Source organism: Monodelphis domestica, chromosome 5 (genome assembly GCF_027887165.1).
Source record: "Monodelphis domestica isolate mMonDom1 chromosome 5, mMonDom1.pri, whole genome shotgun sequence".
Lineage (NCBI taxonomy): Eukaryota > Metazoa > Chordata > Mammalia > Didelphimorphia > Didelphidae > Monodelphis > Monodelphis domestica.
The window spans coordinates 37,283,639-37,306,374 of NC_077231.1; the positions used below are offsets into that span (position 1 = coordinate 37,283,639).

General features: G+C 55.1%; 1 protein-coding gene and 2 long non-coding RNA genes across 10 annotated transcripts in view; 2 read left to right on the forward strand and 1 right to left on the reverse strand.

Annotated features, from left to right (window-relative positions):
* Positions 1-971: 971 nt before the first annotated feature.
* On the forward strand, positions 972-4,839 carry LOC130454478 (uncharacterized). The gene is made up of 2 exons (XR_008912072.1): positions 972-1,271; positions 4,299-4,839. It is a non-coding gene; the product is annotated as an uncharacterized LOC130454478 (long non-coding RNA).
* A 1,958-nt stretch (positions 4,840-6,797) lies between these two features.
* On the reverse strand, positions 6,798-12,405 carry LOC130454481 (uncharacterized). The gene is made up of 2 exons (XR_008912075.1): positions 12,226-12,405; positions 6,798-10,858 (listed from the first exon to the last, which is right to left on the reverse strand). It is a non-coding gene; the product is annotated as an uncharacterized LOC130454481 (long non-coding RNA).
* Positions 7,462-22,736, forward strand: part of KMT2D (lysine methyltransferase 2D) — a 33,991-nt gene continuing 18,716 nt past the window's right edge. For 2 of the 8 annotated variants that reach the window (XM_056798326.1, XM_056798328.1), the window contains exons 1-26: positions 7,462-8,913; positions 13,149-13,234; positions 13,535-13,661; positions 13,887-14,107; positions 14,251-14,360; positions 14,535-14,697; positions 14,780-14,945; positions 15,045-15,159; positions 15,256-15,422; positions 15,630-15,775; positions 15,925-16,059; positions 16,403-17,454; positions 17,725-17,838; positions 18,066-18,176; positions 18,852-18,956; positions 19,389-19,570; positions 19,654-19,818; positions 19,906-20,015; positions 20,106-20,153; positions 20,501-20,722; positions 20,903-21,025; positions 21,108-21,212; positions 21,326-21,450; positions 21,545-21,692; positions 21,848-21,913; positions 22,557-22,667. In XM_056798326.1, the coding sequence (XP_056654304.1) occupies positions 13,186-13,234; positions 13,535-13,661; positions 13,887-14,107; positions 14,251-14,360; positions 14,535-14,697; positions 14,780-14,945; positions 15,045-15,159; positions 15,256-15,422; positions 15,630-15,775; positions 15,925-16,059; positions 16,403-17,454; positions 17,725-17,838; positions 18,066-18,176; positions 18,852-18,956; positions 19,389-19,570; positions 19,654-19,818; positions 19,906-20,015; positions 20,106-20,153; positions 20,501-20,722; positions 20,903-21,025; positions 21,108-21,212; positions 21,326-21,450; positions 21,545-21,692; positions 21,848-21,913; positions 22,557-22,667 (4,186 nt within the window). In that variant the 5' untranslated portion in view covers positions 7,462-8,913; positions 13,149-13,185. The remainder of the gene's footprint in view (positions 8,914-13,148; positions 13,235-13,534; positions 13,662-13,886; positions 14,108-14,250; positions 14,361-14,534; positions 14,698-14,779; positions 14,946-15,044; positions 15,160-15,255; positions 15,423-15,629; positions 15,776-15,924; positions 16,060-16,402; positions 17,455-17,724; positions 17,839-18,065; positions 18,177-18,851; positions 18,957-19,388; positions 19,571-19,653; positions 19,819-19,905; positions 20,016-20,105; positions 20,154-20,500; positions 20,723-20,902; positions 21,026-21,107; positions 21,213-21,325; positions 21,451-21,544; positions 21,693-21,847; positions 21,914-22,556; positions 22,668-22,736) is intronic. The other 6 variants (XM_056798327.1, XM_056798329.1, XM_056798330.1 and 3 more) reach the window with 6 other exon arrangements.

Consider the following 22,736-nt stretch of genomic DNA (forward strand, 5'->3'; position numbering starts at 1 on the left):
GCAGGCCCCAAAGTTCTTTCAAGGTTGACCAGAATCAGAAATGGCAACTCTAAGAACGTTTCATGAGACAGGCCAATTTAACTTCTGCTAAAATAGTAAAAGTGTTTCAGACAAGTAAAAATTTTTTCAAGGACCATAGTTGGAAAATACTGCCATTCTAGAATCATAAAATTGGCTAAAAGGCTCAGTGATAATTTGGTCTAAAAAAGAGAAAGTCTGGAGAAGTGAAATGACTTCCCATAAGTCAAACAGGGCCCAGAGTTTGGAATCAAATCCAGGTCCTCTGATTTCAAGTGTCATTTCTTTCCATGAAGGAATTGCTAACTTGAACCCAAGTCTTCTGTCTCCAAGTTCTTTTCATTCCCCAACTCTCTCAGACTCCATCTTGGTTCAGTTATTCAACATGGCTACTCTTATTCCAGATGGGAATCTAAAGAACTCATTTGTGCCATTCCAAAGCCTGAAGTACGAGTATCTGATGGCAGCTCCATCGATTAGGCTTTCAAGTTCTAGATTTGCCACTACAACTAAAGTCCAAGTAATATCAAATTAACTCCTATGGCTCTGGAAGGACCTTAAGTGGGTCAGCCTTTTAATTACATAGCCATTCTCGAAGAACTATTTCATAAAACAATTCTTCAGTATACCCCAATAAGGGAAGCTACTAACACATGTTCTAAGTTCTAGCAGGGAGTGGGGAGAACGGCCCAGTACCAGACTTTAGAGAAGGGAGCCTGGGCTAAAGCGAAGGGACTCTGACCCCATGGATCAGAGCAGTGGTCTTCCGCGTCTCTTTTTAAATCACTGAGCGAACAACTCATTCGGGTCTTTTCAAGAAGGAAGGTTTTGCAAACATCTCCCAGAGCAGTCTAAATCACACCACTAGCCCCCCAAACCCCAAGCATTTCCATTTTCTAGTACTTTATGAATGAAGTGGCTCCGGAATGCGCAAGCACAGTTCTTCGCCCCTCTTGCGCGGCCCTGCCCCTGCCCCTTGGTAGGCCAATAGACAGCGGGCATGGGGGCGGAGCCTAAGGGAGGCGACCTGGGCGCTCTCGCGGTTCCTTGCTTACACTCGCTGTGTTGTGGTCACGTGGCTGGCCCTGGCTTTGGGCGCGGCGCTTGTTTTGACTTCTTCCTGGCTCCCTGAGCCCTGCGGCCAGGTGCCAGGGTGGGCCCTCCAGCAGTTCAATCCCGAACTCCAGTTTCCCCGTTCTTTCGGACCTGGCTGGAGCCCCGCTGCTTCTCCACTACGGGATCCCGCTCGGCAGGTGAGTTTTTGCCGCGCCCCTTGTGGGAGACGTCTGGCTGCTCCTGGGAGCCCCGTGCGGTTGAGGTCCGGGTCCAGGCGGGAGGGGGGGAGGGGTTTGGTGACCCCCAAGGGCTAATGGTGCAGTGAGCGTGGACACTCAGGGCTTAATAACATAACAGGATGGTGACTCATCGGAGAGTGGGACGTACGCTGGGGATTTAGCTGCGCAGGACAGTCCTGCGTGGAAGACAAGCATCCCAGCGAGCGTGGTACGCTAAAGGTGCTGCCCCGAAAGCCCTGGGGAGAACATGGGGGTCGGGGGTCTGGTCCACTGGATCCAACTTTGCTTAGGCTGTTAACTTCATTCAGCAGGATTGAATGTATCTTGCGCTGAAGATGCTGCTAGCTCTCTTTCTGGAAGACTTTGGGAATCAAAGCCAGTTTCCCATCCCCATCCTAAAGGATTTTGATTCAAGCTGGACCCTTAGTATTGGAGCTTAGTCGGGATATAGGAGAAAGGACTATCTTGGGCAACAAGACCACTGCTTTTTTCAGGGAAAACTATCCTTGACTTACCAATTTGTGGAAGTCGAGTTCTCTGAAGGCTACAGCCCCACAGTGGAAAGCAGGGAATTGGGGTGGTTTTCAAGGGCAAGGCTGCTTACAGCATCAGTAGATGTTGTGTAAATTCTTCTGGATCCCTCTGACTTATCCAGACCCTCTTGTGGCAGTGGGCTGATCTGGATGGACCCTTAAACTTTAATCCCCTGCCTTTTTTTATCCACTAAGTTGGAAGTGGAAATAAGATACTTGGTTTTACAACGGTGAAAGGGGCAGATGAATTGGGTCTCCAGACTCTGTGGCTAACAGTTCTTGTCCTCTCTCCCAATTTTTTTCTACTATTTAGAGGCTCCTTCCTTCCTTCCTTCCTTCCTCCCAGACCATGTCACCATTCTTTTAAAGTATTTGCTTCAAGACCCAAGGTACTGTTCTGTGTGTAGCAGAGTCCTTAGCCACCCACTTGTCTCCCCAGCTTACATCTCTAGTCCCTGATTGCTGGCAAGGGTGAGATTCATTTACACTTAGTGGACACAGTAGGGCAGGTACCATTTGGAGAGGCGGGTACTGAGTGTCACAGCTCTGTTCCTGGGGAGGTGATGGCTGCAGTTTCTCTTGTCTGCTCATCTGAGAAGAATGAACAAATAAAGTGACAACCCTAAAAATTCTTTGTATTTGTTCCATGCATAATTATGTTTGTATATATTTTGTCTCCCTCTGCTCTCTCCTGATAAAATGCAAAATCCTTAAGGGCTGGGATTATTTCATTTTTACCTTTATACTACCAGAGCTTAAAACAGTGTAGTTACTTAATAAAGAGTTTTTGATTAAAAGTGCTAAACTCCCAGATCTTAATCTCTCTTGCATCTGTTCCTTGAGAAACTAAAAGCCTTGTTAGTTTGAAGTGGCTTCTGTGGAGAGGTCCCCAGAATTTGGGTTTACCAGAACTGAGTGGACCAAATGGTCCCCCTCATTTGTAGGTAGGGGAAATGGTCTGTGTGTTTCCTGTCAGAATGAATATTGAGGTTCATTATTGAGGTTCATTGCTATGTACTGGTCTACTCTCTCATCTTTCTGCTATGGTGACTAGAAGGAAAGAGAGAAGAATAAAAGGGCCATGGACTGATCTGAGGGCTGATTCTGCAGCAACTTTTTGCCTCTGACCCTTCCAAGTCATCCAGAGTCTCATCACAAACTTTATGAATTTATGAAAATTATGAAAACCCAATGAGTTATCCATGAAAGATGGAGCCAAAATGCTTCATTATTGGCATGGGAAAGGCAAGTTTCTCTAAGGAACAGTAGTTTTGTTAGGAGGCCAGAAAGTGAATTGTATTATGGACTGTTCTGGTGGGTAGAAGTGCTAGCTAGAGGGTTCAAATCATCCCTGAAGGAGGAAAGAGGTAGCTTAGATAGACTTAAGCTATTTGAAAGGAAACAAGTGCTTGAGGTCTGGAAAAGTGATAGCTTTTCTCTTGTAGGATGCTTGGGGTGCTGGGGCATTGGGGAACAAGGCAGATCTTTCTCCATGATGTGGTAAATGAACTCTATCAACTTTGTAGGGTGGCAGGAATGCCAGGCTGAGAGCTGGATGTGCTATCATTCTGGCTGTGACACTGATGAACTATGTGAATATGTATGTAATGTAATGTAAATATGTATGTAATGTAAAAGGCATGTAATTCTAATCTTTGAGGCTCAGTTTTCATATCCACATGGAGTGAACTAAATGTCAGCATAGTGAATTTGGAATCTGAACATCTGAGTTTGAATCACTTACTAGTTGTATGACTGGGCAAATAGATGAACCATTCTGTGCCTCAGTTTTCTTGTCCTGGTTGATGTCATTACATGATTTCCAACATCCCTTTTAACTCTGAAATTTCATTCACTTCCCTTATTTCTTATTTATTTTTTGGTTAGATTTATCTAGTTCTGATAGGGGAAGATTGAGGTCCCCCACTACTGTAGTTTTACTATGTTTCCTTCTTAAGCTCCTTTAGTTTCCCTTTCAACTCTGAAAGGCTATAACTTCATATCTGAGCTAGCTTTACACATTCAGCCATTTGTGTGTGTGTGTGTGTGTGTGTTTTTCCTTCCTTCCTTCCTTCCCTCTCCCCTACTCCAATTTAGGGTTTGTGTCTGGAGATCTAAATCAGGGGAGACTTAGCAGCTTAGCAGGCCTTGCAGGAAATATCGGGGAAGGTGATAAAATGTCACTTATGATTCTGTGTCACAAATCTGCTTCCAGGGGAGTTCAGCTAATTGAAGGGAAGAAGCTGGTGGAGGTCCAGGGAACTCTCTTCTTAGAATCATCAACTCAAAAGAACCAGAGTTAAGATTTCTGGCTAGACATGTGGGAGTAGTATTGGCATTGCCCTAGGGGGCATGATAGGGTATATCTCTTTAACTATAAAAGATCTTTTTGGTGGAAGGTGTCAGAATATTGGCCTAAATCACTTCATCCCCCATATCCCTACCCTTTCAGGTGACTTAGAGCATCGCTACAAAAAATATGGAAGAATGCCCAGCCGAAGAATTCTTGCCTGCTATCACACGTGATCCAAGAAGCAGTGGTTGCCAACTTCCTTGATCCCAACAAATGTTCCTAAGGGGTGATGGGCCAAGATGTTCTAGAAAAAGTGCCCAGGACTCTGCAGGTGTTGGTGCCACAAAGTCCTTCAGATGCCTTTTTCCCTGTATTTTCCTGGAATCCTCCCTGACTACCTTGGTACTAGTGTTTACAAAGGGGCCAGGAAGACAACTGGGTACTAATTTCTGATCTCTTAACTTCTGTTAAAGGACTTATATTGGAGCTAGTGGGATTTGTCCCTTCTCTTGCTCCTGGATTTCAGTTCATAGGTCATTTAAGACACATCTTCAAGGCAAGGACCAGAGGTAGTTTCTTTGGGGATCCTTTGAAGGGTCTGAGTCTAGTCAGGTTGAGAAAAGCTGGGAGCCTCTGCAGTGAAGCAAGCTGTGCAACTGTCTAATTTCTATTTGCAAAAATAAATAAATAAATGAATAAATATTATTTGTGTGATCTCTGTGTCTGAGAAAAGGGTACATATCTTTTCACTTTGATCTATGAACTTTGTCTTTGGATATATAAAAATGAGCTTTCTCTGGATGTATTAATACTTTGAACCCCCATAACTTGCCCCTCTTTCTGTTCTTTACATCCACAAGCCCACAATTATGTCCTGCCCTTTTTTCTGGGTCACCATACCCTTTTTATCAGAAGTTTGTGAGTCCTGACTCTGATTTCTAGCTGTATGACAGATAAAGTAACCACCTTGAGCCTGTCTGCCCCATATATAAAAGGGGAATAACAAAACTTGCCTTACCAACTTTACAGGGTTGTTGTGAACCATAAAGCACTGTATAAATAAGTTATAATTTTCTCTTTTTTTGCTCTCCTCTTCTCCACTTTCCCTTTGGGTTTTATACTGTGTGTGGGCTGAGCTAGCTTCTTGAGTTTAAGGCCTTTTATTCCTCTCCTAAGCTTGGTGGTGGGTAGGGTGGAATGAGCATTCTATGGTTTTTCTTCATCTAAATCCTGGGGTTCCTTTTTACTATTTAAACACTGCCCTCTAGTGAGCAACACTGTTAACACTTATCCCATGAGTTTAGACTTGGCTAGTTTTTTGTGGTAGAAGAACTTGGGGGGAAATCTAGTATATGGGAGTAACCAGTAGCTAGGCTTGGAGGTAGAGGGTGGAGGGGAGATAAAGTAGCTGGAAAGAAATTGTGGAAATAGACCGGAGGAGAAGAGGTTCCTGGCTACCCTGGATACTCCCCTACCAAACCATTTACCCCCTTCATTCTTCTTTTTGGGCCCCACAGATACTATTCTTTAAATGCTAAGTGAGGCTGTCTTCATTCTCTGGACTACCAGTCCAAGAAATTAATTTTCTCTATTTTTAGATAGATACCAAGTTGGCATATGTAGTTCTGATAGTGGGGTTACACCTATCCTCCACCCCTCTGGATTGTTAAGACCTATCAGGTGCCAGGTATACATGTAATTGTTTGACTAGGGCAGAAGCCAGCCCTGACTACACTATCCCTTCTCTAGAAGTCCACAGCCCAGCTAGCCGACTTGGTTGGACTCTCCTATGGCCTTTATTTCCAGCTGGAACTCCCCAGTTGGGGATTTATAGCAATCAATACTTCATCAAGTCTCTTCAGGAAAAGTTTAAGCCTGCCCAGCCTCTCCTCAAAGGGCCAAGGGCTCCTGCTTGAGAGGGGCACTGAAACCTGGGATCCTCTTAAATGTCTATCTTCCCTAGTTCAGGACATTCCTACTATTGGACTCTTAAGTTGTCTTGCCTCTGGGGCCCAGAGAGCTGATCTTTAGCAGGGCTGGGGGGGCAGAGGGGAGGTCGAGTTGAGCTGCTCCTTTTTTTTCTCATCCTACCAGCTGGCATTCTACTTTAGTCATAGGAATCTCAGTAGCCTATAGCTCTCCTATTCCTAGGACAGACTGGGATCAAAAGGAGATTAAAATCCAACTCCCTTTTAGCTGAGACCTGACCCACTTGCAATAGAGTATTTGTAGCCTGTGCTGCTTGTGGTGCCTCTGGGCAGAAGAGCAAATACTAGAAATCTCTAAAAACTGCACAAATGTGGAACAGCTTCAAGTGAACTTAAAGACTTTCTTGGAAGAATGTTGTCTCTCTCCCTGGGCTTTTTAGTTGGGGTTCCCTTCTATCTACTCTCCTCTTCCTTGGGATTTGTGCCTGTTTGAAAAGGGTAACCTGGGAGGCAGTTAGGTGACTCAGTGGATTGAGAGTCAAACCTAGAGTGGGAGGTCTTGGGTTCAACTCTGCCTTCATACATTTCTTAGCCGTGTGACCCTGGGCAAGCCACTTAACCCCCATTGCCTAACCCATACCACTCTTCTGCCTTAGAACCAATATAGTACTGGTTCTAAGACAGAAGATAAGGGCTTAAAAAAAAGGTAACCTGGGCTGCTGGGCAAGCCTTTTCCTGAAAAAGGAAATCTTTTGTTTTGTAGTACTGATTCAAGAATAAGAGGTGAGGAAACAGGGAAAGGAGGCCCACAAAACTTGGGCTACTTTGAATTTAGGGTTCAGGAGGACCCTCCCCTCTTCCCTCTTTATGGCTTTGGAAAGGCCCAGAACCAGGATCCTGGGCCCAGGGAAACTCCACGGCTCTAATAATTGAGAACTTCTTCCTCCCTCTCACCCAGGTTTGCCAGGATTGTATTTCAAGGGGATTTTCTCTCAATTGTCCCGGGTAACTCAATTTGGGCCAGGAAACAAGAGCGAGTCTGCTAGGGAGTCTGTTTTGCCTTCTACAAGGATCGCTGCCTTTCTATCAGAGGAAATGAGGGGGCACACACTTCTCCCCGCTCCCCTCTAGCCTCCTTTTTCTCCCAGGAGTGGGAAGATGAGGCTTTTGCTCTAGTCTTCCACAGTGCCCAGAATGTAGAGAAAATCCTTCCTGTGAGACCAGGGAGCCTAGTCCTCACTTTCTCCGTTTGGGGACTCCAGTTCCCAGGGTGCAGAGCAGCAGCCAATCCCCAGTCTCCTCTTCTCTTCTTCCATCCCCCTCCTTAGCAAGAATGCCCCAGGACCAAGGGGGGGGGGGGGAGCTGGAGTTTCGGGTCCTGGGAATCCCGAGAAGAATAAATTGAGAGAAGAGGCAGAGGAAATGTGGACTTATAGGTTCCAGGTCCCGATCGGAACATAGGCCGTTGGGGAAAATTGTGGGGAAGGACAAGAGCTCAAGAGAACTTCAATCCCACGTGTCTGCGCATAGGTCTGACCGGCGCCGTCGGGGTTAACCTCAAGCGGAGGGATTCCTCAGCGTGTGCGCAGAACTGCAGAGTCACAGCCTTCCACCGAAAGAACTGTGTCCCTCCGCCGCTCAGGTCCAACACAAAATAGGGCCTCGTCCTCTTCTTTTTCCCCTTCTCCAACTGGGTCCTTCGGCCCAAGCCCCCTCACGATTCTTCCGCAGGAGGTTCTCTGGATCTTTACGCCCGCCGTCAACATCTCGGGCCGCAGAGCAGCCCGGTTGGCAGGATCCACCCTCCCGGCCGCGCAGGAGGCGGAGGGGGGAGGCGGAGCTGTGTCTCTGCTGCACTACTTTCCTCTCCGGTTGCAAATGGCTGCCTTGGTCCCCACTTTCCGCTCAGTTTCCTGACCCCCGGCGCCGGGAGCCGGGGCTGGGCCATGTACCTTTAGATCCCCAGTGGTCCTAGCCTGCACGCGATAGTGGAGTGCAAGCCAGCCTGATCCGGCCGGATCGGAGTCGGGGCAGCCCTCGGAGCGAGAGGGGAAGGGAGGCGAGAGCTGGGCCCGGAGCGGCCGGAGAGGAGCGGGCAGAGGCTTCCTACAGCCCGTTCCTTCGTCGCCCGACCCTCCCTTCCCCTGGAGGAGGAGAAGGTGCGGGGCCCGAGGCTGCGGAAGGAGAGAGAGGTTGGGGCGGAGACGGCGGGGCCCGTGCGTGTGTGTCAGTTTCACTCCCGAGGCCCTGCCGGCTTCGCTTCAATGTAGCTAAGCGAGCACGGCCTCAGGGGGCCCGAGGCGGGGAGAGCTTCTGCGTTCCATCCGAAGTGTCTCAGCGTTCCATCCGGGCCAGCCGGGGAAGAGGTTCCGCGTTCCATCTGGGCTGGCGAAGGGAAGCCTCCCGCGTTCCATCGAGAGCATTTCAGCCTTCCTTCCACCAGGAACCGGGCGCTGGGCATCGCGGGGTGGGGTGGGGGGGCGCCCGGCGGGCCCGGGGCTGGGAGGCGGACCAGCTCTTCGGAGGTGAAGGCTGCTCGCCGAAGATCAAAGCCACGGGTGCTCCCTTTGTGTCGGCTCTGGATTCGCCGCCCCGGGGCTTTGCTTAGGAAACCTAAGCGGCTGGGACCGAGAGCAGAGAACTAACTCCCCGCTTGGTGTTTTCATCCACTTTAAATTTTTCTTGAAGGGGGGGCCCGCTCCGACCTGGATTTACCGTTCTTGGCCCCTCTTTGGCCCCCCCCGTGTGGGGGGCGGTTGTGATCGTCCTGGCGGGTGGAGGTCGGGGAGCGGCCGGAGCTGTGGCCATGTTCTCGGGTGAAGATTTCTGGATCGCCCTGTGAAGAGGTGAGTGAAGTCCGCACTGCCCGGGCCCGGCAATGGGTGCAGCAAGATCACGTCTCTTAGCAGGGGCCAGTTTCTCTACTCGGGGAGCGAGGGTGTCAGAGCTTAGGGGAGGGCTTTCCTGGCAATGTCCGTCCAGAGACCAGAAGTGAGGCTTGCCTTGCGGCCTGGTGTGTTGGGGTGTGCCTGAGATCCGGGAAAGATGGCTCAAGTCTCCTCACAGTCCAGGTGTGTTTTTATTTTGTGTGTGCTGGGAGGATGATCGGCTATCGGGACTGGCTAGAGTTGTCCCAGCAGTCCGCACACGCCCCTGGGGCTGCTTCCTCTCCCGCCTTGTTTAGGCTTCTCGTGTCCGGGGGAGGTGGGGACTGGGGAGAACTCCACCGCCTGGTTTGACCGTAAGCCCCCCTTCCGCTCCACACACACTTTTGCCTGGCGCCTTGGACTCGGGGACCCCTCCCGCTTTCACCTCCATTCCCCCTTCCTGTTCGTGCAATAGGAGTTCCTGTAGCCGGACTTGTGTGAAGGAAGGGGTGGCCAGGTCTAGAAGGAAGCAGAGACGGCCCTGATGCTGATCTCCCCAATACTCCCTGCCCAGTAAAACAAATTGACCGGGGGAGGCCTAATGCTGTCGCAGTCCTGTTGCCTTCCCTCTCTTGGGGATGGACATAATCTCCAGAGGATTATAGAGGAGGCTGGAGAGATTTGTTTCCTGCGACTGTGGGCCGGAAAAAATGGCTTTTGTTTGTGGCTTTCTCCGAATCTGGCCTGGAGGGTCTGCTGCCCATGAGCCCCTGGCTATTCCCGCCTGCCCTTTTTGGCCCCTCCCACACCTCTCCAACCCCTCTGCAACTGGGGCTTAACCTGGTCCTCTGATTTGCCCCCACTGGGCTAGGAGAGCGGCCTTGCCTTCCTCAGAGGGGAAGTGGCCAGATCCGTGCTGACTGTGCTGGAGGGCCTGTGACTAGGGCTCTGAGCATTTGTGCAGGCTCCAGGATTCTCCTCACTTCTCCCAGCTTTCTCCTGGGACAGGTGCCTTTTTTCTCAGTACCCCCACCTGTCATGCCATGCTGAAGGGATCTGACCGGAGTCTCCACTCCCCATCCCCCTCCGCACTCCCACCCCAGGGTTCCCTAGGCCCAGTTTAGAAACTAGGGAAGTGTGGGCCCTGTCCTTGAAAGATTTCTTGGTATTAACCCTGTAGTGAGAGATGGCATTGGTAGGGGTGTAAAACAGGCGGCAGCTGTGCTGCCTGTTTCCAATCTCTGGAGGCCCCAGCCCTATTCATTGATAGAGCCCCTTAGTCTCTATGCTCTGCTCCCCCAGCCCCCCAGGACTACTCTGATGAGGTGTGGCTGACCCTAGAAGGCCAGGGATGACCCCGAGGATCCATAGGGAGAGCTTGCTGGCTTTAGGGTCCTTTCTGGGGGGCTGTCCCAAAAATTAGGGTGAAGAGAGGTGTGGCTTGGGAACGAGGAAGTCCTGAGTCCCTCAGCAGAGCTAGCTGATCACTCAAAGGCTTGGTTAGGCCCTTCACCTCCCTAGGCCCCAGTTTCCCGCTTTTCTGGGAAAAGAGGGCTTGAGCAATTAGTATAGGGGTTAGGGAGGGGAAATGGAGTTAAAATAAAGCCAGTCTCTTCCTTTTTTCCTTAGGAAATTTTGGGAAAGTAGGCAAAATCATCCATTCTCTTTGCTCACTTTCTGGGGTCCTAGAAGATCTTCCCTTACTCTCCCTTGCCTAAATCCTGCTAGGTATTATTTCTGTAGTCATCTGGGAGCTTTTTCTCTTGTGTCGAAGGATTGACTTGGAAAGGGGTCTTGATTGCTGGCAAGTGAAGAGGTGTTGGTGTGAGAAACCCAGGCCTCAGTGTTTAAAATTAGGGAAGTTTTAGAAAGTGGATTTTAGAAACCTGGGGACTCTGGCTGTTGTTCGACAACGTCTGTCTGCCTAGAATTCAACAAGAGGAGGAAAGAGATGGTTAGGGAAGATGTTTGATGCAAGCCTAGGCCAGGCCTTTCTCTGTAATCTGTAGAGATGGGGAGGTAGAGGCTGAAGGTTCTGAGGCTTTTTAGGGGGCTCAAGGTCTGAAGGATATAGTTTGGGAAATTGCTGGTGTCACTTACCCTGCCTGGGGGGGGGGGTGGCCATTTCTTCTCTAATAGTGCCAGGCTATTCAGTTTGAGAGGGCTGTACACGGGGGAGGACAGAGGAATTTGTCCCTTTGGCCTTGTGTAAGATGGTTCTCCTCCCACCCCACTGCATTATCACTGTTTTTGTTTTGTTTTGTTTCTTGCTATTGTGACTCCTTTGGCCTCGACTTTGGGTGAGAGTCCCTGATTGAGAGGACCAGGAGGTAACAGAATGTTCTTGTCTCTAAGAAATGTTGAGGGTCTCCCAAGACTTCCTAAATAGGATTAGGGCTTGCATCAAATGGGAAGAGAGGGCTGGAGATGCCCTATTCCTTTTGGGATATTTTCCATGGAGCTGACAGTTGATTTCCGATAGGATGCTTAAGTGGTTGTCCTGCCCTATCCTGTTCTTTTCCACTGGAGATGTAGTAGAGTCCAAATTAGGGAGATTGGAGATAGTGGGTATCAGTGGGGTGGCCTCTCCTGGCCAGAAAGGTGTAGGATGTGGAATGATGTACCTTTTGGGGGAAATGAAAAAGATTCCCTCCCCCTCCCCTTCCCTCCCCCCCCCCCCCAAGTGTCTCAAGAGTCAGACTCCATCCTCAGGATTCTAGAGGCCTTGGGTCTAGGGAAGGTACTGAGGTCTTTGGGTTATTCCCTGATCTTAAGAACTATTGTAGGAGTCTATCTCTTGGAAAGATCCAGCTGGATTTAGTAGAGAGTTGGGGCTCTATCCCGAGACTTCAGTAGCCCCTCTTCTGATCACAGGGACGGGAAGGGTGAGGCATGGCTGAGCAAATTGGGATCTACCATAAAAGCTCCATCCTCTTGGATCCCTCTTCAGATTTTTTGACTCGGCTGCCTCCTCTTCACCCAATCCCCCAATCCTAACACTAGAAACACCTGCCCCTTCCCTAATCTCTTTTCCTCCTTGTCCTCCACATGGAAGTGATTTGATCTGAGGGCCACGAGCAAAGCTCAGGCTTTCTAGGGGGCAAAGTCTAGTAGGATATGACAGTTCTCTCTCCTGATTTCTTCCCCCATTTGGAGGGGAAGCGTATTTCTGCTCTAAGTTAGGTTGGGTCCTGAAACAACTGGGCTGGCCTTGGCCTATCGCCCACCTTCTCTCCATCTTTCCCTACCCCCTGCCTCTCCCTCTTCCCACTGAGGAAGTGGAAACCTTACTTGTCCGAAGGGGAAGGAAACTCCTCAGTCCTCTGGTTTAGAACTCCTGTCAGGGGCAATGTGTTTTCAAGGACCACAACTCCCAGCATGCCCGGCGGTAGGCCTGGCTACACATGCTCAGTAGTTCCCAGGGCCCTTTTCTGTTGCTTCTGGGGGCATCTAAGAAGGAAGGGCTGTTGTCGTTGCTAAGGGCAACAGCCTGGGGACTCCAGGCTAGGTGAGACCCCTGGTGGGGCAAGGGGGAGGGGACTGTGCTGGTTGACTAGGTTGGGAAGCGGGGTGGAGATAGGAATTAGGGCCAGCTTCTCTGGCAGGGAGCCAATGGGGGTGGGGAGGAGGAACCCTCTTCTTCAGAATGAAGCCCCAGTTTAAACCAGGGGATCTGTTGTGGGGCCAGCCCTTAACTGGGCTCTGGCACCCATGAATCCTCCTCTGCCTTAGCAGGGAAGGCCCCAGACCTTACCTGGGGGAAGCCCAGTTTGGGCTATGTGTCCCCAGAGAAGAAGTGGATGGGTGCTGGCCTCCAGGGTGTTTGGCGGGGGGCAGCGAGAAAGGAGGCTGGACCCTGGCACTGTTGAACCTCAGGATGGTGGCTGAAATGAAACTGGGGACAGGCCCGTTCCGCTTAAGGGGGTTAAGCAGGGTACAAAAAACGTTGCCTTTAAAAGACAGTCCTGGGGGTGAAGGGGATTATATTTGGTGTTAGATGTGCTTCAGATCGGAGTCCTCCTGACCGGAGTCTCCCTTTTGTGGACAGCTCTCAAGGGGTGAAGGGAATGGAGGCCAGGAGGACCAGAACTCCTGGGCATAGTTAGGTACTTGCAGTGTCTAGAGAGAGAGCCGTCCCTCCTTCCGGAATACTAGGAGAGGAGTGCTGGTGTGTCAGAGGGTGGCATCTTGGGCATTTATGCTTGTACGACCAGGTCTCCCCGGGAGGGCACTGCCCAGTCGGAGAGAGGAATGGACGACCCGAAGCCCTCTGGCGAAGATAAAGATTCCGAGCCGGCAGGTGAGCTTGGGAAGTCAGGGGAGATGGGTGGTAGCTTGAGAACTTGTTCCTGGAGCAGGGACGGGGAGTGGTACCCGGTGATGGGGGCCCAAGTCTAGCCTTTGGGGTAGCCTCCTGTTACCTCGTATTCCTAGGGCTCTGGCCCCCCTTTCTAGCTCTCTCTCCTCTCAGTACTTTAAAGGACTTCCTGGATGCAAGGAGAGGCTGGAGGTTCTGTCCGTGATTGGGTCGGGTCAGGGAAACAGCCAGGCACGGGCAGAATGTTAGCCGGTGCCTGATCTTCATTCTTTGTCCTTCTAGCTGATGGGCCTGAAGCCTCTGAAGAGTCAGGCCCCACTGAGCCAGATCCCCCCAACCCATCTTTGGGGGATGCCTCTGTTCACAACCCAGGGAGCCCCAAGTCCCAGGACCCTCCCCAGGACTGCAGGTAACTGGCCTATGGGAGATGAGAGATAGAGACTTGGAGGTAGTGAGAGGCTCTGCTGGAGACAATTCTTTTGAAGATCTGCAGGAGAGATTTTGGGAGTCCCTGTGTTTCAGAAGAATCCGGGAAGGGACTAGGAAATGGGGGTATTTTAGGAGGGTGGGAGTGTCGCCCCCAGGATGGCTAGGAGAGTGCCTGATGTGGGTGTCGATGACTGTGTGCCTACAGCAAGGGCCCACTTCGGCGCTGTGCCTTCTGTAACTGCGGGGAATGGAGTCTCCATGGACAACGGGAGCTGAGGTGCTTTGAACTTCCGCCAGACTGGCCCCAGGGTCCAGCAGTGCCACCTGGGGGGCCCGGACCTGGAGAGGCAGTGCCACCCAGTGATGACCTGTCCCAGATTGGCTTCCCTGAGGGCGTGACACCTGCCCATCTGGGAAAGCCTGGTGGTAAGGGATGGGAGAAAGTCTGCCGGGGGAGGGGATGAACAAAGAGGAATTGGGGGCAGAAAAGGGGTGCTGAGAGGTCATCTGGGGAGAGGGGAATTCTTGGTGCTAACTGTTACCCCGCTTCTCTCTGCCTCCTCGTCCAGGACCCTGCTGGGCTCACCATTGGTGTGCAGCATGGTCAGTGGGCGTGCAGGGCCAGGATGGGCCGGAACTGCATGGAGTGGACAAGGCTATCTTCTCAGGGATCTCTCAGGTAGGCCACGGGGAAAAGGCCGAGGGTGGAGGGGACGGAGCCCTGTGCCCAGCTTCCTTGTGTCTAGTCTGCACACTGAGCTGGAGATCAGTCGCAGCTGAGTGAATGTGGGCCTGGCGCTAGCTCTGAGGAGAAGGTGGGTCAGGTTCTGAGGCCGGGTTTCTGCCTTGGCAGCGATGTTCCCATTGCACCAGGCTGGGAGCCTCCATCCCCTGCCGATCGCCTGGATGCCCACGGCTCTACCACTTCCCCTGTGCCACTGCCAGTGGTTCCTTCCAGTCTATGAAGACTTTGCAGCTTTTATGTGTGGAGCATGGCGAGGAGGCAGGACGTCTGGGTGAGCGCCGGGAAGGGACCGGGCGCTCCTGGCATGGTCACTTGGATGTTCTGGCCTTTCACTTTTCCTTTTCCACCACCAGAGGATGCCCATTGTGTGGTGTGTGACGGGCTGGGGGAGCTTCGGGACCTGCTGTTCTGTACCAGCTGTGGGCAACACTATCACGGGGCCTGCCTGGACACGGCCCTGACTGCACGGAAACGTGCCGGTTGGCAGTGCCCAGATTGCAAAGTGTGCCAAACCTGCCGGTGGGTATGGGCTAGGAGGAGGCTGGGAGATGGGGAGGAGGGCAGGCAGAGCTGGGAAGGGACCGGATTGGATCCTGGATTCTGCCCTCTCCCCTGCAGGCAGCCTGGGGAGGACTCCATGATGCTAGTCTGCGAGGCGTGTGACAAGGGCTACCACACCTTCTGCCTGAAGCCAGCCATCCAGAGCCTGCCCCCTGAGTCGTGGAAGTGCAAGGTGAGCGTCTGGGGCTCTTCTTCCCGGCCTCCGCTCGGGCACCCTCTCGCCCTCGTGCCGGACTCGATGCCCAGGATGCCCTCTGTCTCCCCACAGACATGCCGGGTGTGCCGAGCCTGTGGGGCGTGCCCAGCAGAGCTGGATCCCAACTGCCAGTGGTATGAGAATTACTCACTGTGTGAGCGGTGCCAGGGGCAGCAGAACACCCAGGGCGGGAGGATGGGCAGCCCTGATACCGAGCAGAACCCCCCTGTCTGTAACAAGTAAGTGGGAGAGAGGGTCTTTGGCACGTTGGGGAAGGGAATGCTGATGCTGGCAAAAGCCTCCCCCGATGAGGTGGAATTTGGGAAGCCCCGGGGTAGCCAGTGCCGTGCTCCCAGAGGCCCTGATGCCCCCGCGGTGCTCGCAGCCGGGCAAGGGAAGGGGCCCTTCAGAGGGTTATAGTGTCTCCTTCTCCGTTCCTTTTGCAGATATCCACCACTAGAGCCTGGCATTGCCCCCATCGGTACACCGGATGATCCTCATACAGCTTGCCAGGAACAGCTGGAGGGGGAGGAGGAAGCCCGCCCACAGTCTGAGGCACCAGGGCCACTGCAGTGTGAAGCCAAACCACTAGGTGAGGGGCGCCCCCAAACAAACTGCTCGATAACGAAAGCTTTCACAGAGCCGCTAAGACTTTGGGGAGACCCTTTGTGCTCCGCTGCACAGGGCCCTGTGGAGTATATCTGCAGCCATAACTAGTAGGATAACCTTAAATGTCTGCAGGGCAAGCAGGGACCCCGGTCGAGTCCCTATCGGAGGTCCCGTCCCCCCCTGAGGTTGCCCCCCTTGACGAGGAGATGCCACTGGAGCCCCTGCTCTTACCTGAGGAGCCACTGCTGTCCCCTCAGCTACCACCAGGTAAGGATGGGGGTAGCATCCTTCTTCCTGGGTCCAGCCTCGCCCCCTGTCTGCCACGAGAGGCCTTGTGGCATTTTGAAGAGAGTCTAGGACGGGAGTCGGGAAGCCTGGGCTTCTCTTTGGCCTCTTGGCAGTTCCATGGTCTGTGACCTGGGGCAAGCCCCGGATGTCTCTCTGCCTGAGTTTAATCATCAGTTAAAGTGAGGCCAGTGATACAGTTTGCTAGCACGTTCCAGGTTTGTTGTCAAGAAGATATTTTGTACCCCTCAAAGAACAATGCGAACTCTTGTTCTTTGTCCCTCCCGATCTTGCTCTTCTAAAGTCTTGCTTTTTTCCCCTCCAGATCCTGCCCCTCCTCCACTCTCTCCTGCCACTGCTGTAGCCCCACCATCCTTGTCTCCCTTGGGGGAACGAGAGGAGCTCCCTGATGCCAAAGGGGACAGTGAGCCAGGAACCCCTCCAGAGGTCCCTATCCTAGACACGCCCATTAGCCCCCCTCCAGAAGCCAGCTGCTTTGACCCAGAGCCCATAGCTCCTATAGACTTGACCCCTTCTCCGGCCTCCCCCGAAGAACTGGGAGAACTGAATTCTCCCATCCCTTTAGAGCCCCCTCCTCCACAGTGCTCCCCTCTGCCATTAGCTCCTTCTCCCCTGGGCTTCTTGGAGAAGGCACCAGAAGTCCTGGATGAGTCCGAATCCCAAGAGATGGAGACAGAGCCGGAGTGCCCAGCTCTGGAGCCCAGTGGGATCAGCCCCCCCGCCTGCCCCGCAGGGGACCTCTCCTGCCCCGCGCCCAGCCCCGCCCCTAGTCCTGCCCCAGCCCTGGATGTCTTCTCCAGCCTGGGTGAGGACACAGTCTGTCTCGATGAGACCGAGGCTGCTGGTCCAGAGCCAGAGACTGGACAGACCTCTGGCAGTTCAGGTAGTGATCCTAAAGGCTCCCCCTTGCTCCTCGACCCCGAGGAGCTGGCCCCTGCGACCCCTATGGAGGTCTATGGTTCTGATGGCAAGCAGGCTGGGCAGAGCCCACCTTGTGAAGAGCCTGAGGAGCCCGTTGCTCCCCCCGTACACACCCCTCCCACCCTCATCAAGTCTGACATTGTTAACGAGATCTCCAACCTGAGCCAAGGCGACGCCAGCGCCAGCTTCCCCGGCTCCGAGCCTCTGCTCGGCTCCCCAGACCCGGAGGGGGGCGGCTCCCTCTCCATGGAGCTGGGGGTGTCCACCGACGTCAGCCCTGCCCGGGATGAGGGTTCCCTTCGGCTCTGCACCGACTCGCTGCCCGAGACCGACGACTCCCTGCTTTGTGATTCTGGCACGACCGGAGCTGGCGGCAAGGCCGAGGGCGACAAGGGGAGACGACGGAGCTCCCCAGCCCGCTCCCGGATCAAGCAGGTGAGAGCAGAGGGCTCCGCGCCTCTCTCCTCCCTCCCGAGGCCTCTCCGCTCCGGCTCGGCCTCGCTTGGGGCAGCGCGTCTCTCTCGAGGTGCCCGATCTGGGAAGGGTCACGGGGAAGCCTAGGCCCTTTTCCTTCCCGGGGTCAGGATCTTGGCGTTGATCCCCCTCTCTCCTGTGGTTAGGCTGTCCCTGCTGCCCTCTCTTCTCCCACTCGAGCCCCCGCACTCTCCCCAAATGTCCGTGTTGCCCCTTCCTTCTTTTGCCCAGGGCCGTAGCAGTAGCTTCCCAGGAAGACGTCGACCTCGGGGGGGTGCCCATGGAGGAAGGGGGAGAGGACGTGCCCGGCTGAAGTCAACCACTTCCTCTGTGGAGACTCTGGTAGTAAGGAGCGGTCTCTTTCTGGCCGCAGCCCCGACTGTCCCTGTCCCTAGACCCCACACCCGCCACGCAGGCCCAAGGCTACCTGCCCGCCCTCATTGCTCCCTTTCCTCTCTCAGGCCGCTCGGTCCCAGCAGCGGCCCAGGCTTCCCCCCATCGCCCCAGGGAGGAGGGAGATGGTCGGGGTGGGGTTCGCGGGGCTCACCCTCCTGCCTCCCTTGGCCTCTCAGGTTGCCGACATCGATAGCTCTCCCAGCAAGGAGGAGGAGGAGGAAGACGATGACACCATGCAGAATACCGTGGTTCTTTTCTCCAACACCGACAAATTTGTCCTGATGCAGGTACTGTCCTTGCTTGGCCCGATCCCGAGTACCGCGGCAAACATGGGGGCTCAGAGGAAGCCTCGGGGGGGAACAGAGCAGAGAGTCGTAGCCTCAGTCGTTCGGCCTGAGTCGGGCGCACAAGCCCATTCCTAGCCCCATCTGTGAGACCCTGGCGGCCCCATCCTCAGGCTCCGAGCGTTGCAGCCTCCTCATTGGTGGAGGCAAGCTAGGGCCAAGGGAAGGAGGAGCTGGAGGGGGAGGGGGAGAAGGGAAGAAGATGGAGGTGACACGAATCCACACAAAGGCCCCGAGGGTAGGCGAGTCCGCCGGATGCCCCCGTTTCGTAGTCTGGAGTTTTGCTCTGCTTCCGGGGCCCTTTTCCCGGCTTCCGCTCCGAGGCGAGGCCACGGTCACTCTGGTTTTGGCGGCTCGGAGGACCTCCTCGGAATCATGTGTCCGACGGGATTACGGAGGGAATCGGTTCTGTGGGAGTGCCGCTCTCTCAGGGTCCCCGCCAGGCCAGGCCCAGGGTCAGGATCCCAGGGGGCTCTCCCAAGTTCCTTGGCACCCCGGGACCCGAGAGCTTGTGGGGAGCAGCTAGCTCTTCTGTAGGAGCGTGGCACGGCGCGGGGGCCCGAGAAGCGGCGGCGGCGGCTGGGGGTTTAGCTCGTCCGTCCGTCTGTCTCTTTCCAGGACATGTGTGTAGTGTGTGGCAGCTTTGGTCGAGGGGCGGAGGGCCACCTCCTGGCCTGCTCTCAGTGTTCACAGTGCTACCACCCTTACTGCGTCAACAGCAAGGTGAGTCCAGGGCCCGAGGCCCACAGCCGGGGCCCTGCCCGGGGGAGGCCTTTCCGCCGTCCCCGGAGCTGGTCACACAGCCGGATTCTGACAGAAGCCCTGAGCTTCTCCCCAGGCTGACTTATGAAAGTGGCGAGGAGGGAAGGGAAGGCAGGAGGAGCTGCCTTAAGTTCATAGGTTTGGGGAAGCACCAGAATCTCTGGTCGGAAGTCAGGGTTTGCCAAGTGTCCATCCTTCAAGCGTTAGTTAAGCTGCTCGTTGTCCTCGAGGAGGTCAGGGGCGTGGGGCATTGTCCAAGTCACTTGTCCCCCTGGGGAGAGTCGCCTTCTCCGAAGGATGCTCCGTGGTGCGGGAAGCGCCCTCCGTGCTAGGCTCCGCCGGGCCTCGGGGTCCCCCTCGGTGCTCCTCCTGAGGCCGCTTCCCGTGTCCCAGATTACCAAGGTGATGCTGCTGAAGGGCTGGAGGTGCGTGGAGTGCATCGTGTGCGAGGTGTGCGGCCAGGCCTCCGACCCCTCTCGGCTCCTGCTCTGCGACGACTGTGACATCAGCTACCACACCTACTGTCTGGATCCCCCGCTGCTCACAGTGCCCAAGGGGGGCTGGAAGTGCAAATGGTGAGGGGAGGGCAGGCGCTGGGGCGCAGCCGGCCGCTGCCCGGCTCTGTCCCGCGGCTGCTGAGCGTCCATTTCTCTGCCAGGTGCGTGAGCTGCATGCAGTGTGGGGCTGTTTCACCAGGCTTCCACTGCGAGTGGCAGAACAGCTACACCCACTGTGGGCCCTGTGCCAGCCTGGTGACTTGTCCGGCGTGTCGGGCGCCTTACGTAGAAGAAGATTTGCTGATTCAGTGCCGCCATTGCGACCGGTGAGAGGAACTCGTACCCCTCGGCGGCCCCTCTTTCCCACCTCTCCCTCCCTCTGGGCCTCATTTCATGCCTCTCCCCAACGTCAGGTGGATGCATGCTGGTTGTGAGAGCCTCTTCACCGAGGAAGAGGTGGAACAAGCAGCGGATGAAGGCTTTGACTGTGTCTCCTGCCAGCCCTACGTGGTGAAGCCTGTGGGTGAGTTAGTAGCAGACGCTGTGGGGGCGGGGGCCCGGGGGCCACCTGGAGGGCAGGCCCCTCACTCTGCCTCTGCTCCTCCCCCTCCAGTGCCCGTGGCGCCCCCAGAGCTCGTGCCTGTGAAGGTGAAAGAGCCAGGTAAGGACCCTTAGTGTCGTGGAGGAAACCGAGGCCCAGGGAGGCCCGGAGTCGTGTCCCACATAGCTCAGAGCCCGATGGCTGCCTTTTCCACCTTACTGTCCCTGGTGATAGTCCCGCCAGAGAACACGGTTCAGGGAGGCCACCTATAGCCAGGGCGATGCTGGCTAGTCAAAAGTTTTCCCCAGTGCCACTGAATGCTTCTTTGGCCTGAATCCTAAGGAAACGGAGGAAGTGCGGACGCCAGGGGGTTCACCATCTTGGGGGCTTTGCTTTCTGCCTCCGTGGCTCTGCCCCCCCAGTCGGCCTTTACCCCAGAGTGACCGCCTCCCTCCCCTCCCTTACAGAGCCCCAGTACTTTCGCTTTGAGGGCGTGTGGTTGACGGAGACCGGCATGGCTGTCCTTCGAAATCTGTCCATGTCCCCCCTTCACAAGCGGCGCCAGAGGCGGGGGCGGCTCGGCCTCCTAGGGGAGGGCGGCCTGGAGGGGCCGGAGCCCTCGGACCCCGGCGGCCCCGACGACAAGAAAGACGGGGACCTGGACGCAGACGAGCTGCTCAAGGGCGAAGGTCTGGCGACGGGTCCGAGCTTGGGCTGGCCGTGGAATGCCCCGGGATCCCAGGGGAGCCACTGGCCTTGTCTGGGGGTCTGGGGAGGCTCCTGGCTCTGCTCTGGGCCTGGGCTGGAGGGGAGCTCGTGTGGCTAGTATTGTGCCCTCCTCCCAACCTTGCTCCCTTCTTCGCTGCCAGGAGTTGGTGTGGAACACATGGAGTGTGAGATCAAGCTGGAGGCTCCTGCCAGCCCCGATGGAGAGCCTGGCAAGGAGGAGACCGACGAGGGCAAGAAACGCAAACGCAAGCCCTATAGGCCCGGTGGGTCCCCGTCAGGCGGGGGGGGGGGGGGGCGGGGGGGGGGGGGGAGCAGCTCCTCATCCTCGGCGCTCCCTCTCTCCAGGCATCGGCGGCTTCATGGTTCGACAGCGCAAATCTCATGCCCGGCTGAAGAAAGGGCCCGCCGTGCTGGTGGAAGTGTTGAGTGGGGAGGGCCAGCCCGATGAGGGTGAGCTGGATTGGGACAGCGGAGTCCGGGGAGGCCGAGTGGGCACACGAGGGGCAGGAGTGCAGGGAGCGGGGAGTGGGCGGCGGCGGCTTCAGCTGCCTCTCCTCTTCCAGTGGTGACAGTTGACCCGCCTACGGAGGGTGCCGTGGAGCAGAGCCCAGCCGAAGGGGACGAGAAGAAGAAGCGGCGGGGGCGGAAGAAGAGCAAGCTGGAGGACATGTTCCCTGCCTACCTGCAGGTGAGGACCAGGACGGGAGGGCGGGGGGGGCTGTGGCTGCCAGAGAACGATCACTACTTGCCCTTTGCCTCCTTCCTTCTGCCCTGCCTTGTAGGAAGCCTTCTTTGGGAAGGCTCTGTTGGACCTCAGCCGAAAGGCGCTGCTGGTGGCTGGGGATGGACGGCCGGGCTTTGCGCCAGGCACCCCCAGGGCTAAAGGGGATCTGGGCCCCGACAGAAAGGAGTCTTCCACCTCACAGAAAGGTCAGTGGATCTGGAGATGAGGTGGTTGTCGTAGCACTTGGGCAAATGCTGGAGGCTGCAACGTAGTGGGTTGGGCGCTCCATTGGGGCATCGGGGCCAGCACGGCCACGGTGGGGCGCGTCTCTGACCTGAGTGCTGGCGGCTTCTCCTCACAGGGGACGACGGACCCGATGTCGCCGACGAAGAGTCCAGGGGCCCCGAGGGCAGCGCAGAGACGCCAGGTGAGGGGTGGGGCGCCTGTCTGTCTGCTTCTTCCCTTCATCGCCCCGTCCCCCAGCCCTTTACCCCTCCGTGGAACAAACCAGCGGAGGCCCTGCCTGATGATGCATACCGGAAGTCGCCTCCGTCTCGGCCTCGGCAGCTTCCTCGCCCTTCTCTGTATCCGTGTGGTCAATATACGGGACTGCTGCTCGTGCTCCCGTCTGTGTGGGTTCACGCGAGACGCCTTCCTGGCTTCTCCGGATTCTTACATTCGGTCCTCTTTTTTCAGCAAAGAACGTCCTGATGGCATTCGTGTCTTTTTTTTAGTTCATCTATTTCTTCAGCTACCTCCTTTGCATTTCCTTGTCACTACAGAAATGGCTGCTAAAAATATTTTCCCTCTCTTTGGGACCTTTCTGCCTTTGAGCGCCTGCAGCCTACGCTTGGCGAGGATTTGGGTTCGCACAGAATCCAGAGCCTCCACCGAGGGCCGGCTCTGGTGGACAGCAGGGTGTAGGGCCCCAGGGAGCCCCGAATGGCTTTGCACCTGGCAGCCTCGTTCCCTCTTGAGAGACTGCGGCTAGGATGGGTGGGAGTCAGGGGCTAAGAGGGGTCTCGAGATCCCCTCCCTGTAAGCCTAAGCCAGGCGTTTGGCTCCCCCAGGCCCCGAAGATGGCGGCATCAAGACCTCTCCTGTCCCCAGTGACCCAGAGAAACCAGGAACCCCAGGCGAGGGAATGCTTAGCTCTGACTTGGACAAGATCCCCACTGAAGGTTGGTTATCCAGGAAAAAGCTCCTTCCAGGGCCTATTTTGGGTTCTTGGCTGAGAGTGAAGAAGGAAT